Raw genomic sequence first — 20,410 nt, forward strand, 5'->3', positions numbered from 1 at the left:
AAATGCGTTATGAAATTAATGCAGTCGAGATCGATAGAAGCAAGAACGTTGGCTTGACAAGTCTCATGAAAAGTTACGCTTCCCTGCACCCTGGTCAGACTTGGCTGATGAAGAACGCTGGATGGCTAGATGTAGAAGAGAAGAAAAAATTAACCGATGCCGATGGCAACTTTGACGTACTGATATCGCTCAGCATGATATTGGGTTTCGCTGAAGACTACCGCAAGATCGTTGTCAACGCTAAACATGAGTTAATTTTGACGAGATCAAAAACTGACGTCAACGCAATCATGCAGACTCAAGAGGAGGAATTCAAAATCAGGATCAATGCAGTGGAATGGCTAATAGCGTATTTGAAACTTGCGGATCAGAAAAAAGTTGACCTACTCAATTTCATTCTGAAAGATCCGCCTATTTCGATAAGCTTCCGCAGTTGGAAATTGTACGAATATCCCTTACTTCACACAACATCGAAACACTCTTGGACTGTGAAAATTTCCACTCAGCTTGAAAAACCTCGATACGTCATTTTGGGTTTCCAAATAAGTCTAAAGAACAAGGCCAGCAAGAACGCAAGTCATTTCGATCATTGCAATATCACGGACGTCGAGCTATTTTCAAACTCTCAATCTTATCCGTACGGTAACCTGAACCTCAACACGAGTCATAATCTGTACACGCTTCTGTACGAGATGAACGCAAACTTCCAAGCTACCTACTACGACAAGAACCCCGAGCCGTTATAGACAAAGAGAGAATCCCTTCTAGACGTCCCCTCATTCGTTATCGTATGTTTAAATCAAAACGAATCTTTGAAGTACGGACCTGGAAACATCCGTCTTGCATTTAAATTGAATTGAATTTGAAGCTGAAGCCAACTTTCCCGCTGAAACATCGGCGTATTGCTTGATTGTTCACAATCGTACTGTAGAATACAACCCACCCGGTGGTGGGGCGAAAAAGTTGGTATGAAAGCTGACCCGTTCCCACCATCTCGCACAATTTAAAGATGGAGCTTATCGTTGACATACAATGCTTTCGTACACCTTTCAACAATACCTTCGCATTGAAAGAATCGGCTATAATTTCAATCTACTCGGAAGCATCTCCATCAACGTTTTCCTTCAAGCCACCTTACGAATGGGATTGTCTGGACGTCAAATACAAAGGCCAAAATTTTTGGTTGGAACGCGATTTTCACGGTTTATCTCGGAGCTGTGGAACCTTAGTGTTTGAGGAAGTTGAATGGACCATTGAAGATACGCTGTGCAAAGCTGAAACTGTGTACGTGAAAGGAGAAGAAAAACGAGATTGGTTGCATAAAATTGTCCCCAAAGTTCAAATCATTGATTTGCTGAACTTTGACTGTCCGTCGCTTCAAACCTTGCAAAAAACTTCAGCTGTGTCTCTAAGATGTGACGTGCATACAATACCCAACGCAATCTGTGTAGTTCAAAACGTTTTGCTACTTCAAAACTGCTCACAAAATCATCATACTGTTCGGATGGCGAGGATGTACGATTTGTGTTACTGCGCAGAAGCATTTACAAGAACGGTCCCGCATTCCTGGCGAATATATCATCCTGGTTACGATACTGTTGAATGAAATTATTGCACTATAGTTTTCAAGTAATTGTGAACTGTACCCTCAAAATTGTACTTAATCAAACTGTTTTTTGAAGAATATTCAGGAATTAATTTTATACCTTTACCTCAGCTCTTAAGAGAGAAGATTTTTCAATACGAAGCTTATGTAATATTCAACCTTGCTCTCCATCCTTGACCGAGCTGTTCTCAAACCGAGTTATGTTTTGCATTCTAAGGGCGATAGTAACCCAATACTGCAGATCCTTGGCTCTGAATGTATACTACCGCAGCTATCGGTCGACCTTGCACTCTGGTCTTGACTGAACCCGTTCGAAATTCAAAAAACAATACTCAGAACCAACAATATTCGAATGTCACGTGGTTGATAACGTGGGCAAGGAATGTGGGATGGTCGATGTTACACATCAGCAGTCCTACCGTGGAAAAAGAATTCGAAGTGGTTGATATGTAATATCAGCAGTCCCATCGTGGAAAAAGAATGCGGGTTGGTAACCAACATCCAGGTCGGTAAAAGAGTTCACGTCCCCGCTGCGGCCTCTACCGTTGGTAGGCGAGCACTGCATAGACACTCTGACCTTCGGTCGGTAAGATTGTCGGTAAAGCAGCACGACTTTGACCTTCAACCGATAAGAATTGGCCGTAAAGCAGTGCGATTTCTACCGTTGACCGATATAACTGTCGGTAAGGTTGCACGTTTTTTTGACCTCAAGTCGGCACGGCAGACTGTGACGTCATCGCGTAAAAGAGCTTGAGTCTGGGGAGGATGTCGGTAAGTGTCGGTAACAGGAATCTGCGTGTAGAACCCCCCTTGTTATACTGCTATCACTATCCGAACAGAACCAAGGAGTTGGAGTCAGCTAGTATGATTTCGCAAAATGGTACGAGAGTGTAAGGTTACCATCTTCAGATAACAGTACGAAAATATACGCACTTGGGAATGGTTCATACTTGAAAAGAAGGAACCGTGGTTTCTTAATAAACCACTACAAATACAATGTTAATATGGAACCAGAAAAATAATTCTACGAGTTATTGCTGCTTTATTTTTTTGCGTTTAACCATTGGAGGGACGCGAATAAGTTAAAAAATAATTGTAAAACGTACGCTGAAGCTTTCGAAAAATGTGAAACAGTACTCGTCGAAGCACTGCTATACCATGGAAGACTTACGGACATACAAAAAGGATTTGACCAAGTAAGAGAATAAATCAAAAAGCGGCTGGATATCCTTTCGCGACAAATGAGCCGGCTCAGTCAAATAAGTAACGACGACCACCATAATCTATTGGGATTTCAAACAATTGACGTTGATCTGGCTATGCAGGAGTTTAATAACGTTCACGAAAAAGTGGATGACGTCGACTGTAATGAAATGATATCACAACTTAACGAAGATCAGAAAAGAATATTTGATTATGTCGTGATCAATACCTTAATTACCGTCGACAACAAACTATTACGGTTGTTTATAAGCGGTGCTAGTGGTACTGGTAAGAGTTTTCTTATCAAAACTATTACACACTGGACGGAACAAAGTCTCGGCAAAACACCTGCTATCACGGCGCCAACAGGATTGGCAGCTTTTAATATTGATGGCTTAACGGTACACAGACGGTTTTAGCTACCGATTGAACATGGCGGTACTCCTCAAGACAATGAATTGTCCAATCCAGTATTGAAAATTCTGCGAAACGAATTACGAGACGTTGTATTGTTTTTTATAAATGCGGTTTCAATTATTTTGAACGTTACACTGACCTACATCCATTTACGCTTATGTGAAATATACAATACGAAAAATATAGACGACGGCTGGTTCGGTGGCAAGCACATCATAGTTTCAGGTCATTTATTACAATTACCGCCAGTTGAGGGGTTAGGTGGGTTTCAAAATTTCAAGAAATCGAATTTTTTTTTTTTTGCTTATCTTATAATTGAATATGTTGAGAATATTCCTTCAAAATTTTAAAACGATCCGAGTCATGTTCTAAGAGATATAGCCTTTGGATGTTTCACCCAACAGGCTATAACCGAGCGTGACGCAGGTATATGGAGGCAGATATATCGAGGCAGCTGCTTAGCTATTGTTCGTTTATTTTTGTGATGCGAATACTAGGCTGAGGACTTGCCGAATGTAAAAAATTCTATGGTTTGATGGATATAAGTTCCTTATTCTTGAATGCATCAACGTACAATTTTTATTTTGATAAAATACATGAGTGCGTCATAACTGTTGCCGAATCAATCTTGTTGTCTGCGTGAAAATGAAAGGTTCGTCGAAGTTCCGGTCAGGAAGAAGAAGAATTTAATAGTTGAAAAACGTGAATATACAAAATCGACGTTTCGGCCGGGCCCTGCCGACCATCCTCAGGAAATAAAATAAAAAATGACAACCGGTACATGCTTAGATGTTGTTAGTGGTACAGCATTTCGGACGGAAGTGAAGGTTAGCGGGGAACCATCCGTAAATCTATGTTGTTGATCACGTGTGAGATTTGAACTGTGCTCGAAAGTCATGGAGTACAAAGGCAGTGACCAATCAGGAGTAAGGGGCGTTACTGTTTTGAGAACCAACGATAATGTAGACTAGAGGATGTTGGAGTATAGGTGGCTAAGATTTTCGATATCTGTACGTTTGTTAACCGAGTTCCTTTTGTTCTTAGAGATATGTATCATTTCTTTGATAATGCGTTTGTACCAATTCGGTTCTGTAGCAAGGGTTATAGAGTTGTTAAAATCGAAATTGTGACCCAGGGTCAAAGCGTGATCTGCTAAAGCGCATCTTTCAGTGACATGGCATTTGATATTAGAACGATGACCAGAAATTCTATTTTTTAGGTGTTGTGACGTTTGTCCAATATAACTCATGCTACAGTCTCGACATGGTATTTTATATACACAGTTGATTTTCTCTAAATTAGGAGTAACAGATTTAAGATGAGAAAAAAGAGACAGTTTGGTAGTATTAGATATTTTAAAAGTAATTTCAATTCCCTCGTTCTTAAGAATTTTTTGGATTTGGCTAGATAGATTTTCTACATACGGTATAGAGATAGAGTTTTTAAATTTATCATTAACATCAGTTGGATTGTTGGAGTCTACATTCCAATCAATCGAGTTGTACATTTTTTTTATTCTATACTTTTTGATATCATTGATGAATTTGATAGGGTAGCCATTGGAAGTAAGAGTTGTTTCTACAAGTTTTAAATTCTTTTTAAGGAATTGAGGGTTTGATATTTTAAGGCAGCGATCGAACAAGGATATGGCGACAGATTTTTTGTGTTTGATGGGATGATGTGAGTTGAAATGAATGTATCTCCCTTTCTTCTTCTTCCTGACCGGAACTTCGACGAACCTTTCATTTTCAATCTACCTCCCGGTCACAAACTTCTTTCCTAAACACAATGCATCGAAACGGCTTCGTGGACGTCTCGTACCACCGTCATCCTACGTCATACCGAACTTCAAATCACTCACAAACCAAGAAGATCTGGAACTACCGGCAAAAACTAGCACGCATCAAAAACCGTAAGGTGTTCCTCCTTAAATGCCGCCAATTTGGAATTATTCCAAATTTTCTAAATTTTAAAATCAAAAACCTTCAACATTTAAAAAGTGAAAAAACTTTCATCAAAGCATTACGCGTTTTTCAACAAAAGTGTCTGTCGCTTGAAATTAAAACATGTTATCGACAAGAAAGGCAGTTAATCCAAGAACTTAATAATAATATCAACCTTTTCTTCTCGAACCATTTCACAAATTTGGATTATAAAAACTTCAACTTGGATATAAATAAGGCCAATCGTTTATTCAATGCTATTAAGACAGATAATATTAGAAAATTCAACAAACTTAAATCTATACATACTCCTAAAGAGTTTCACAATAATAATTGGTTAGTTAACCTATCTAAGACAGATTTACCTTCTGAAATTAAAGATACCTTATCACTCGGTCCTAATCACGGTTTACCATTTAATAATATTAATTTACCTATTGATGATATTGTAAGCAGCGTAGAATTAGCTCTTTTTAACAAAAGTGGAATCACCAAAGACAAAGTAAGATCTAATATTAGCCAACTCATTAGCAACAAACTTGGCAAAAATCCTCCCACTACTCACTTTGAAAAAACCTCCAAGGTTAAACATACCAAGGAATTCTTAAAACATAATAACCACCTAGTTGTCACCGATGCCGACAAAGGTAACATTACAGTCGTCATGGAAAAGATGGAGTTTGAACAAAAATGTCAAGATATCCTTAATGATTCGACTACCTATAACCTTATCTCTCGTGATCCCACTTTAAAAGTACAAAAACAAGTCAACGATATGATAAGTCTATGGCAACAGAAAAAATTTATAGATTCCAACTCGGCTAAACATCTCAAAACATATAACTCTCTTCCTCCTAAAATTTATTTTCTACCAAAAATTCATAAAGAAAATGTTCCACTCAGACCGATTGTTTCTAACATCAATTCCCCCACCTACAAAATCTCGAGATTTTTTTCTTGTGTCTTATCTAACATAACAGGTACATCAGACTATCACATCAAGGACACTTGGTCCTTTGTAAACAAAATCAGGGGAAAAACAATTCCACCTAATCACCTGTTAGTATCCCTAGATGTCAAATCATTGTTTACCAACATTCCAACTAAACTAGCGATATCGATCATCAGTAAAAACTGGCCCAATTTGAAAGGTCACACTAACATTAATAAAAAAGAATTCCTAGCCGCCACCAAACTGTGTCTAGAGTCATGCTATTTCGCCTACAAAGATAATTTCTACCAACAAATTTTTGGCGTAGCAATGGGCTCACCGATTAGCCCAGTAGTAGCGAATCTGGTACTTGAACACTTGGAAAAAAAAATCATTTCAAATCTTCCTTTCAGCCTACCTTTTTACTATCGTTACGTCGATGATATTATAACGTGTGTTAAAAACGAAAATCTACAACTCCTTCTTAATAAATTCAACAGCTTTCACCCACGTATCCAATTCACTTTCGAGTTGGAAAAAGATGGAAAAATCAGTTTTTTAGACACTATGGTAATCAACCACAATAACACCATAATCTTAGATTGGCACCATAAACCAACCTGGTCTGGGAGATACATTCATTTCAACTCACATCATCCCATCAAACACAAAAAATCTGTCGCCATATCCTTGTTCGATCGCTGCCTTAAAATATCAAACCCTCAATTCCTTAAAAAGAATTTAAAACTTGTAGAAACAACTCTTACTTCCAATGGCTACCCTATCAAATTCATCAATGATATCAAAAAGTATAGAATAGAAAAAATGTACAACTCGATTGATTGGAATGTAGACTCCAACAATCCAACTGATGTTAATGATAAATTTAAAAACTCTATCTCTATACCGTATGTAGAAAATCTATCTAGCCAAATCCAAAAAATTCTTAAGAACGAGGGAATTGAAATTACTTTTAAAATATCTAATACTACCAAACTGTCTCTTTTTTCTCATCTTAAATCTGTTACTCCTAATTTAGAGAAAATCAACTGTGTATATAAAATACCATGTCGAGACTGTAGCATGAGTTATATTGGACAAACGTCACAACACCTAAAAAATAGAATTTCTGGTCATCGTTCTAATATCAAATGCCATGTCACTGAAAGATGCGCTTTAGCAGATCACGCTTTGACCCTGGGTCACAATTTCGATTTTAACAACTCTATAACCCTTGCTACAGAACCGAATTGGTACAAACGCATTATCAAAGAAATGATACATATCTCTAAGAACAAAAGGAACTCGGTTAACAAACGTACAGATATCGAAAATCTTAGCCACCTATACTCCAACATCCTCTAGTCTACATTATCGTTGGTTCTCAAAACAGTAACGCCCCTTACTCCTGATTGGTCACTGCCTTTGTACTCCATGACTTTCGAGCACAGTTCAAATCTCACACGTGATCAACAACATAGATTTACGGATGGTTCCCCGCTAACCTTCACTTCCGTCCGAAATGCTGTACCACTAACAACATCTAAGCATGTACCGGTTGTCATTTTTTATTTTATTTCCTGAGGATGGTCGGCAGGGCCCGGCCGAAACGTCGATTTTGTATATTCACGTTTTTCAACTATTAAATTCTTCTTCTTCCTGACCGGAACTTCGACGAACCTTTCATTTTCAATCTACCTCCCGGTCACAAACTTCTTTCCTTGTTGTCTGCTGCAAATCAAGAAAAAAAATTAACGTGTGATGAAAATAATGTTGAAGATACGACAGATGTTACCGTGTCAGGTGATGGCACGTGGAAAAAACATGGGTTTGCATCATTATACGGTGTAAATACGATTATTTACATGTTATTTGAATGTAAATCTTCAATTGCGTTTTTCTCGAAACTACGTTTTTGAAATCGGTAGTCACAATTTCTTGAAAACTTATGAACCGATCTCTTTCAAATTTTGTACACTTCTTCAAAATAACATTATCTCGTACTTGAACGAAGGAATTTTTTTTTTTCTATTCCAAGTAATTTTTCAAGGCCATGAAGGGTGCAAATTTTACTCAAAATAAGGGTTTTTTGTTTTCAACGCTGCCAAAAATGTAATTTTTTTTTTTTTTTTTTCGACTAAGTCGAGTTTTAAACATCTACTAACAGAAAATTTTTGGTTTTTGCATTTCAGATGAATCTGTCATGAGTTATCCTGACTACGCCGAGAGAACTTTTTTTTGTGGGGTCATAACAGACGACGTGTCCACGCCTTAATTTTCAATATTTTTCAATGAAAATTTCACAAACTACTTATAAAATATGTATCTTTTATGTGTTAAATTGATGGAATGAAATATTCTATTGATTGAGTAAAAAAAAATTCATAAAAATGTACCTATTTTGAGCTTTTGAAACCCACCTAACCCCTTAACGAAGATTCAGCATTTTGTGACCTATCAAGGAAAAAAGTAGAAAAATATTTAGACTCGGCGGAGCTATAAGCCTTTGGTTTCATTGGTTTGCATAATACGATGAGTTTTCAATAAATATGCGCCAACAAAACGACTTGGTCTATCGAGAGATATTAAACAGAGTTCGTTTTTGAATGCTAACAGCCAAGGATCAATGAGTTCTGGAGTCTCAAAAAATTCGGTTCGTTGGAAGGTCAGCAGCTGAAAGAATAAAGAATTTATGCAACTTCATCAACAATTCACGACTGGATACAGTCTGCTTATTCTCAACTCGAAATCAGTGTAACGTATTGAATGCAGCGATGCTGGATTAAATTCCTGGGAAAGAAATAGAAGTTAATCCCGACGATAGCATGGATTGTATGCCATATTAAAAAAAAAAGATACTGGAACTTTTAGCTAAGGCAGATGAAGACAGTTCCCGCACAGCTGGCCTTGCCAAAACTATTGTTATTAAAATTGGAGCAAAAATTATTATACGATGCAATATTGATATATCCTTAGGTCTCATCAATGACACCATAGGGCATGTAACTTCCATCACTCGACCTCTCGATACACCTAAGGTAGAGTCTTTGACGATTTATTTAGTGTCGGGGTCACAATATATGATCGAAAGAGTGTCGACTAAATTTAGGATAATGAAGAGTGCGTTTAAATATAGAAAGCAGTTCTCAGAATCTTTTAGCTATGGAATAACGATACATAAAAGTCAGCGACTAACTTTTTTATAATGTAGTTACGGACGTTGTTAATACCTTGTTCACACGTGGCCAAACCTATTTTGCTTTGTCGAGAGCCATATCTTTTGATGGACTACATTTGATTAACTTATTGTTAGGTCCGCACTCTTTTAAAGTTCAAGAATCGGCACCGATTGAATATAGCAGACTAAGAAAGTTATACAGACCGGAACTAGCTGAAATAAATATTTCACATGCGCCAAAACAAAAAATTAGGAATACTGTGTGGTTAATATCCACATACGTATGTAATGATGTACAGGCGGAAATGGCACAGGACCGCATTGCCCGATGCCTCGCAAAATGTCCTTGGGATGAAAGATGTAGACGGCGTATCTTGTGCAAATGCCACTTTACAGTGCATATTTTACTTCACGGCATATTGAACAAGCTAATAAGACTAAATAATAATGATCCTTTAGAGACATTAGCCTTTTTGTACGTTACAAATAGCACAAAATTAGATTCAGTAGGTGTTCGGGGGTTTGCTGGAGAACAATTTATCAAAGTACAGCAACAAGATGCAGCAGAATTTCTCACGCCAATGTGTGAAAAATCTTATATCATACGCGAAGTAATTGAACATGAGCTAATTACAACTAACCGGTGTAACAATTGTGGACTGAGCTCTGAAAGTACGCCAACTAATCATATTTTAACAATATCTGTAACATTTGCACTAGGTGTCAAAAGTCATAAAAATCTATCAGATTTGATTAATAATTCATTTTTACAATTATTACTTTTTTCTTATCAAGACTCTCAAGCAACCAAAATAACGAATTTCAGAGTAAATATGGTCCCAAGCAGCAAAGCATCAATTGACAGTAAAAAATTCAAAGTAAAAAGCACAATATTCCACTATGGTGACAACCTAAATAGTGGTCATTACACGGCAATGCTCAAAAATAAGGAGAATAATTGGTTACATGTGAGCGATATGCAAGTACGGAAAATGATTTGGCCACGAGGAGCTAGAGATAGATACATTTTTTTCTTGGAAAAAACGTAGTAATTATAAGAGCAAACCTAATATTGTCAGTACTATTTTATTTTCGAATTATAACCGCAATACACAGCTTTATATCGGTATATAAATGTACGACGAATATTCAATCAATTGTACCAATAAACATTGTAATGTCGCATCTAAAACAATATTCGATAAAATATAGGTGAAACTCAATGCCTTAGTATAGGCCTTATTCGACAAGCTACACTGCATAGCAATATTACCTGAACCGACCTGAGTACATAAAGTTACAAAGGTAGTAAAACTTTTGAGATTTCCCAATATTTGTTGGTAACACAATTCCATCGTGGCGTACTCTAGAGATAGAAGAGAAAATAAATTTCCATTGTTTGATATTATTATCATCAATGCTACCACTCTTACTAGTCAATTTCCTTGTCAACATTTATTTTTGTTGCTGTGGTAATAAAGTGTGATAAGGTCTCAAATGAGGAAGTGCAAGATGAAACTTGTGTCACTCCGCTGGCTCAATCTACATAACATACATACAAATTGTTATTCAGAGTAAATAAATTCTGAACAATAAATCAAACGCGACTCAAAAATTATTCGGTGAAGCAGTTTTTTTGATTTTCAACTTATTGCTTGATAATGAACAAATAAATGATGAGGTATATAGTAAAACATAAACCACTACAAGTCTCGTCTCTGATTCAGGAGCGAACCCTTCCATGCGGCTCAGTCGGAACACTAGCGACAACTGGTAAACAGTTACACTATTTATAACTCAAGAACGGCTGAACCGATTTGGCTGAAAATTGGTGGCAAGGTAGCTTAGAACCAGGAGACGGACATAGGATACTTTTTATCCCGTTTCCGTGGGACGTGACATAAAACGTGGTATAACAAGACGCAACAAACAGAAAAATGAACAATTTATCAGTCAAAACATCAGTCTAGCCGTTCATTTGTTAAAAATGGTATAACAAAACGCAACTGATAGCTCAACGTAATGTTATGTATGCTTAAGTATGATTGAAAATTTGACAATTAGAAGTTTTGAAGTTGACCGGTTAATGTGTTTGTTTCGAGTTTCTATTAGCTTATTGTGCCGATAAAAAAAGTTTGTGGTCTGAATCTAGAAAACCCATGTTTCTCCCATGGTCAATTATATGTGGCATGTTCACGGCTCGGAAGACCATCAGCGTTATTTGTTCTTGCGCCTGATAATAAAACAAAAAATGTTGTTTATCACAAGGTGCTTCACTGAAGAGTGCAACCTATGCACCAAAATACCTGGCTAAAAAATAATCATTAAAATACTTGATTTTTTTTATTTATATTTATTATCCTAATAAAAAGTTGAACTCAATAAAATCTAAAATCTGCTCATTTATTCTAAGGCGGAACAAAGTTCGCCGGGTTAGCTAGTTTAAATAAAATAGAGTTCTGAAAAAATTACGTCGGGATGTAACGACTGCGTCGAGTACCATGACAAAGTTTCAGGAAAATTTTTTTGATACAATTATAAGGCATACTCACATTAACATGTTTTCATGGTACACTTATCACTGATCACATTACAATCAAATGCAATGATGCAATCCCAAAATTTTAATATCAACATCTATTACAGGATATGACTTCAACCTTTCACTATTCTCAATCACGAATGGGTTCCGAAGACCTTTCCATCCGACCACAATCACAAATCGGCTGTGCCTCTGACTCCCGTTGTCCCAGCAGAGTTGGATATGAAGACACATTGGGCAGCTATATCGAACAAACTGATCCTAGAATGTATCGCACGACAGCAAACTGTATAAAGGATACGACGTCGGCAACGACCAAAGGAGTTTGCGGTGAAGAAGTTGAATCGAATATGCAGAGACATGTAGAAGGTTGCCCCTGCACTTGTAATCATATGGGGTATGGAAACTACATGGACTATCAGGTGAGATAGACAAATGGATACATTTTGCAAACAAATACATTATGACATTTAACCTGAGAATTAGTCCTCGTCTCCCATTTTATTTGGATGGAACGCATATGCTTGTGAGATTCTGAAAGGAACAGTGCAAGATTGTTCCGATTTGTGGCGTCATTTGGTTATACATTGGGCTTAGGTATTCTTATATATTTCGATCTAAAAAATCTGCTGATGAGCTTCTCAGATCTTCTGGTGAAGTTGACCAATTTCTAACAATTAGTTTCTAATCATAGCAATTATCACTTTGTGAGAATACTGATTCTTAACAATATTTGAAATTAATACACATTCATTCACACAGCCTTCTTCAAGTTCTGAGTGACACGATTTAAATTAGAAAATTTATCGGATGATTCACTCATCACAATCACGTAAATGTTACTACGTTCTAGAAGCTCTGAGATTCTTGATAATTCTATGACTTTGATCCTGTTTGGTTTAATACATCAGTTCTATATTACTTAAGAATCTGTTCTGTTATCTCTTCCCTGTATCTGGTTTTAAATCAAGTCAATAGGAGAAGTTCGACACGGTTGTGTTTTCTTGTGGGTCTAAGGTACGTGGTCGAAGTTGTTCAATTAATTATTTGAGAGGAAGGTTTCTAATTAATGTGCAAGCTTTCAATGAAATGCTAGCTCGAGAAGATTCGTTCAGATAACTACATATTGAAAACCTGATAGGGTATTTTTCCATAAAATGAAAAACGCTACCCCCAATTCTAGAAATAAAGATTTCTTTGTTTGTAAACAGTTTCTGATCTCTTTCCCCACGTTTTCTCCGTTTCGTGTGCGGATTTATCTTGATTAACTGTCAAGTTCAATTCTCTTGCCGTGGCTGATTCCATGTCAAATCACCCAAGCAGGTCGAGATCAAAAATTCACATCACACGGTAATTTAATATATCATTCTCTGAGTAATTCAAGCGGGCCCTAATTTCGGGATTTTTTTTGGAATTCGCGGTATTTCATATACCTTCAGAAGATTTCAAATTCGTCTATATCGATACAGAATCACCGGAGTTATATTGTGAGGTATACGAGTATGTGACAAGTATGCATGCCTGTGTGAGTGTAGTTCAAAGGTGAGACCATAGCGCTCGCACACCGGCAGCTCGGGAAAACACTCGGTCTACAGACTCGGTGCGTGTCGGTTACGTGCGACAACTGTAATAAGTATTGTTCTGTAATCCATTACCATCCAATGCAATAATGAATAAATATTGTTTATAGTTCACAGTTCAACCAAGTGTTTTATTTATTGTGTGCAAATACACCACAATTTTGGCGACGGGGTTATTTAAGAACGACCCACGTGCGTAGTGAGAGTCAGGTCAGGAACTCTTAAAACGCGCATTTTATACGTCGAGCGAGTTTTCAATAAAATCCTGTGTATGAGTGACAGTGATTTGTTTAAAATTAAGTTGCAGAAAAGGGTAACTAATTCACGTAATTGAGAAAAAAATTCAATTAAGCGTGTGGAAGTGCGACTGCAGAAAGGGGCATCTTGGTCAACTAATTGTAGTAAGGTACAATTACGTGTGCAAAACACACAACATTGAAATGTTAAATCCAACTCATTAGTGGAAATACGTCAGGTAGCGACAAAAAAGTGAACGTGGCATGGGTTTACGAACTAAATAAAGCAGAACTGATACAAGAGTAGTATAACAAGGAGAGTTCTGGATAGAAACACCTTCTTTACCGACCAAGACGCCTATTCGCCGACCAATCCGCTTATCCGTGCATCCCAGACGCAAACCCTTGAAGGTTACCCCCACTCTCGTAAGATGAAACGTGCTCTGCCGACCGCTCGTCGGTAAGAAAATCTCCCAAATGACCATGATCGTTGGTAAAAAATCCTCCAAATGACCATGATCGTTGGTAGAACATGTCTGAAATTGCCGTGGTATTACCCCTTGTAGGATAAATTGTGCTCTTTGTCGGTGAAGAAAATCATGTCATCGAGCGGGATCGATGACTGCATTACCGAGCGCACTCCGTAAATCCTCAGGAATTCGAGCAGACACCGTGGATCCTCAGACGTTCGATCGAGAATCCTGGCATGTGTCAGATTTTAAGAGCTTCCAGGAAATTCGAGAAGATTCTTACGGTTTTGAACGAATCTAGACTGACAAACAATTCGTTCGACGTGTTTTGACTCGACGTTGAGCGGCATGCGGTCAAATGATTTCGGTGCGACGTTGAATTCTGAAAGACCCGAGCTGGCCTTGAACGAATTTCAGATGAACATTTCTCGGAATCATGCGACGAGTTTCTACTTGACGGTGAGCAGCCTGCCAACAACAGATTGCGGTGCGACGTTGAATTCTGGAAGGTTCTGAAATTTGTATGCGGCTGCTTCGACCCTGAACGAATGGAGGCTGACAAACAATGCGTTCGACAAGTTTCGACTTGACAGCGAGCGGTCCGGGACCGTGAGAAAGAGCTTCTTTGACCCTGAAAGATTCTCGGAAACTTAGACTGACGAACAACGAGTTCGACGAGTTTCGATTTCACGGCGAGCGGCCTGCTGACAACGAATTGAGGTGCGACGTTGAATTCTAGAAGGTTCTGAAATAAACTCTCAACTAGTAGGACAGAGGTTCTGAATCAACGGTTGATATTGACGATGCAAAATATTTTATTGAAAAAAATAACTTAAGATTACAGTTTCACATGTAATTCATAATGCTGATATATGAGTTTAATCACATGTTTCTTGCTCAATGGTATCGTACTCATGCTTCAAACAAGAGGAATAAATAACTGTTCGAGTAGATACCGATTGTCTTTTGTGTTTGAGTAATAGATTTCGCAGTGACAACACGTTTTGAGCTGCACAGTTTGGACGTAATATAGCATGATGCGTACAGTTTGAATTCATATCCGGCATTTTATTCTATTTCTGCAACGATGGACAACCCAAATCCATGAAATCAACGACTTCAACTTGTTCACCCAGAATTTTCTACAGCCAACTTTTCTTCTCCAAACCTTTTACGTAAACTTTTGGAGCATTACGCTGCGACATACATTCGATGGTAAAGTCAAGCTTTTCGAAAGGTAAATCACTACCTTCTCAGGATAGTCCATGATAATTCCGTGACAGCCATGAATTTTCGCTTTTGAATGAAGCGAGTACATAATTCCAATCGTACGGTAGTTTGAAGAGAAAAATCGACGGGTTGGTATCTTCGTCGAGTGACACAACTGCCAACTCTTTCAGTGGAAAACCGGGACCCGGTCTTTTGAATCCTTGTACGTCGACTATGAACTCCATCGTGAAAAATACTGAATCGATTGTCACAACCTTCAAGGTTTTTATACCAATTTCCCCACCCCACCACTCAGCGGGTTATATTCAATTAGACGATCATGTAAAATCAAGCAGTAGGCAGATGTACCAGTAGGAAAGTGATGTTTAGCCTCGAATTCGATACGAATATCTACAGGTCTAGATTTCAGCGCCTCGTTTTGTTTCGAACAGTCGATAAAAATCAAAGGTTCGTACTGTAGAAATTCGCTCTTCGTCAACAGAGGCTCGAGTTCTTGCCGTAATAAGTGGCTTGAAAGTTTGCATACATCTCGTACAGTAATACAAAGCGATTGTGGCTCATGTCCGAGTTCAGGTTACCGTACGGATAATACTCGGAATTCAAGAAGAGCTTGACGTCAGTAATGTAACAGTGATCAAGATGACTGGCATTTTTGCCGGCTTTGTTTTTTCAATTCGTTTGAAAACCGAGCATGACAAATCGCGGTATTTCCAAGCGGGTGGACGTTTTCACAATCCAAACGTGTTTCGTGGTTGCCGGTAGCAAAGAATGTTCGTACAACTCCCAACTGCGGGAGCTCATGGAGACTGGGGTATCTTTTTCAATGAAATTCAACTGTGCGATTTTTCGTTGATCCGTGAGCTTCACACAGGGTACTAACCATTCCACCTGATCGATCTCGATTCTAAAGTCTTCGTCTTGATTTCGAACGATGACATTCAAATCACTTTTTGATCTTGTAAGAATCAGCTCGTGTTTCGCGTTAACGATGATCTTGCGATAGTCTTCAGCGAAGCCCAATATCATGCTCAAGGGAATAACTACGTCAAAGTTGCCATCGGCATCAGTTAATTTTTTCGTTTCCTGAACATCGAGCCATCCAGCATTTTCCATAAGCCAACTTTGACCAGGGTTGCGCGAAGCAAAACTTTTCAGCAGGTTGATCAGACCAACGTTTTTACATTTATCCAATCTCTACAGCGTGTGACGTTGCACCTAGAGTGCAAGTCACAACAAACCCCAAACCCGCGAGGAAGAGCCAAACGGGTGAGTCCCGTCCCATCGGGAAACACCCGAAGGTAACCGAAGCCCACCGACGCTCGGCTGAGCCGAGCGCCAGCGAGCAGTACGACCACGGCCTGCGAAGCAGCAACAAGTAAAAAGGAAAGAAATCCCCGAAAAGCGAAGAGGGCGAGAGAGAGAGAGAGAGAGCGAGAGAGAAAGAAAACGAAAGAGACACTGACACTCACACAGTTACACGTACACCATTACCCGCACACGCCGACGACACCAGGTTAGCCTGCATTCTACAGCCGATCTGCTCCTCCCCTCGCAATACCAACCCTTTCTACCTCACACTCCCCGTCACACTACACCCCCCCCCCCCCCCCGCAATATCGACCCTTCCTACCTCACACTCCCCGTCACCCTACACACCCCCCCCCCCCCCCTCCGCGCGCGTATCTATAAGTTAGGATTAAGTGACGCTAAGGGCTGAGGCGTGATCAGCCCCCGTTAAAGTCTACAACCCTTTTGTACCTTTCGTAGTTTAAGTAGACTCACCCCCCCGATCGCAACACATGTACCCCCCCCTTCACAAATATACACACCAAGTTTTACCTATCCTATCGGCCCCGACTTTTTCGCCCCGTCTCTAATTGTTCCCCCCCCCTTCCACAGTATTAGTGCGGACTCAAAACCCGTCACAAATTGGCGCCCAACGTAAATTACCCACATTTTTACCCCAAATCCGAACAATCAAGAGACAAAACATAAGAATAAACGCTACCAAAGTACACATAGGCTCACGAAACAAAGCTACACAGTCACGAAAATTCGAATAAAGACAGTTGAACACACACACTACCAAACACGATACACATAATGGCAGACCAAGGACACAGAGAACCGCAAGGCCTAGCGCGCGAACACATGGACATACACACACCCGAACGCAACCAAAACAACTCGACACAGAGCGAGCCGCGCGCGACACGAGACCAACAAACGCCGACCCAAACACAGGAAATAAATAGACGACACACGATAAATTCACCAAACGCAATAAATATAATCGATGCAGCTATCATAGAGAATACACACAACGTACATAGTACACAAATCCAACATCAAGAAAGCCCAGAACCAACAAATCCCACACAAACATACAATACAATCCCAACACCTACACACACGCAAACTAACACGGTAACAACCAGTCAAACGAACCGACACTTCACGGGAACAGACACATTTTCAGCCACCAACACACGTAACACACGACTTATACAAAACCTGATAGACCTCGAATACGAAGACCCACACATATACAGCACACAGTCAATACACCCCACAAACGACCAAAATATGACACACCTAAACCACACACCAAACCCGAACAGTACATACTGGAATCAGCCAGCAATGGCAATGAAAACAATACAAACATGGAACATAAAATACTCAGGAAACACAAACGAAGACATAGACGAATCTTTACAAAATCTCCGCGACTATCAAACGGATTATGAAATACACGATACACAATTAATCAACAACCTCAGCCCGATACTCGAAGGTGACGCAAAAAACTGGTACAGATTAACCCGTTGAGGACACACATCGAAAAAATAACGTTGAGGACACACGGGGTCCAGCGCACCCCACGCAGAAAAACAGTTCTCATTTGTGTTTTACGCTATGTATCGACTTAAAACCGGTGCAAAATTTTAATTTTATTCCATTAGACGGCTGGCGATAGTTCGAGGTCGAAGATTATAAGACATCTGTATATATACACACATATATATATTTAATTAATAACCATTATTTATTGCTGAAAAAAAAATTCAATTCATGCATAAATACTTACGTTTACAGAAACAATATAACATCAATCAACGATACAAAAAAAATTGAATTTTTTTAAGATTTTGCCACAGTAAGGCCACACGGGGTCTACAGAATCCCAAAAAAAAAAACACGTGCGCACTAATATGTCTCTGCAGGATGACTAATGCCAAAGAGACCTTCGTAACGTGTCAAAACTTGTTGTGGAGACTTCAAACAACAACAGATGGTGCTATATATCTAATTCCTAAGAGTCTTTGTAGATTTAAAATTGCATCGAAATTTGTCTGGGGTCCGGTGGACCCCATGTGTCCTCAACGGGTTAAATAGAGGCAAATGGCGAACACTGGAAGAATTCGAAAGAGACATTACACACGCATTTCAAGACATACTACATAGGGACAGACTGAAACAAAAAATCAGAAACTACGTACAAGGACCAAAACAAGAAATTACACAATTCCTAATACAATTTAGAACACTACTATCACAACTAAAACCACCATACCACCCACAAACACAATTAGACTTGGCATACAGAAACATGAAAATAGAATACAAGGCATACATAAAACCATACGACTTCGCGAACTTCGACCAACTGGAAATAGCCGCGAAAGAATGGGAAGCAAACATCGGATGGGAAAACACAAGACAAACAATATTAAATAACTACACACACCCACGAGAAACCTACACACACCAAACACACCACACACAATACATCCCATACAAGTACGCACAAACACAACCCCGCCCAGCATTACTCGCAACACCAAATATATCACCGGCACTCACAGACAACATACGACGAAACCAAACAAACCAAAAAAAGCAACAGACTCGATACCCCGCAATCACGTATAACTCACCACACTACACTCCGCAACGAACACAAACACCCCGGTTTGCAACCCGGACACTTCAGATGGCAATGCACACAGGTACAGAACCAGGGAAACGAGTAAGGGTTGACCCAGCAAGGGTGGAGGGCAGCCCCACAAACAACACAAACACACCCGAGACAGTAGCACCTACAACAGATAACAACAGAACGGAAAGTAGATTTCACATCAGAATCGAAATACACGGTCACGAATTAAACACATTAATAGACACAGGCGCGACACACTCATACCTAGGCGCAGAAGTAATACAAATACTACACAACACAGACACACCAATAGACGACACACCCGACAGAACAGCTACAATGGGAAACGGAACACAGGTGACGATAGAAGGAGCAGTAACACTCCCAATACGCCTCGGCAACATAACAAAAGAAATTAATTTCGGATTAATACCAAACTTAGGCTCGCAATGTATCATTGGGAACAGCGGCTTAATGAGATTTGGAATACAAATAAATTATGGAAAAAACACATGGTCACTTATAGACGACCCATAGACACACTACCACACGCAAGCCAGACCATAAGAACTAGCAACACCACTCAAAGAATACATACAAATACATCAAACACGAAAAATACGACACCAATCAACACAAACACACACAAAACAAGCAAAAGCAGCAGAAAAATTAGAAGCAACGAAACAACAAACGAACCCGAAAACAACAGAAAGACACGAAAACACACAAAAAACAACCATAAAACAAAAACCACTAACACCAACACTACCCAGCACAAAGACACCACCGGAAAACACCCCCCCCCAAAAGACAACCCACAGAACACACAAATCACTAATCAAAAAATCATACCCACAAACGCACAAACAACAGACGACACACAAACCGACAAAGAAACCGAACCACAGATATGCGCAGGAATACAAGAACTCACACAATCACAACACACACAACTACAGACGACAATACAGCAGAAAATCTCAACACTACCAGGCCAACTCGGCCCAACACACCTAATCAAACACAAAATAGACACACAAGGACACGCACCCATAAAACAAAGATATTATATGGTATCACCAAAAATTAGAGAAGCCATCCACACAGAAATACACAAAATGCTGAGAG

The 20,410-nt window shown here is 39.1% G+C and overlaps 1 protein-coding gene across 4 annotated transcripts in view; it reads left to right on the forward strand.

Annotated features, from left to right (window-relative positions):
* The window catches only part of LOC124185018 (dipeptidase 1-like), a 1,685,273-nt gene that overhangs the window by 279,389 nt on the left and 1,385,474 nt on the right, over positions 1 to 20,410 (forward strand). For all 4 annotated transcript variants that reach the window (XM_046575303.1, XM_046575304.1, XM_046575306.1 and 1 more), the window contains exon 3: positions 11,925 to 12,242. In XM_046575303.1, the coding sequence (XP_046431259.1) occupies positions 11,925 to 12,242 (318 nt within the window). The remainder of the gene's footprint in view (positions 1 to 11,924; positions 12,243 to 20,410) is intronic.

Source organism: Neodiprion fabricii, chromosome 6 (genome assembly GCF_021155785.1).
Source record: "Neodiprion fabricii isolate iyNeoFabr1 chromosome 6, iyNeoFabr1.1, whole genome shotgun sequence".
Classification (NCBI taxonomy): domain Eukaryota; kingdom Metazoa; phylum Arthropoda; class Insecta; order Hymenoptera; family Diprionidae; genus Neodiprion; species Neodiprion fabricii.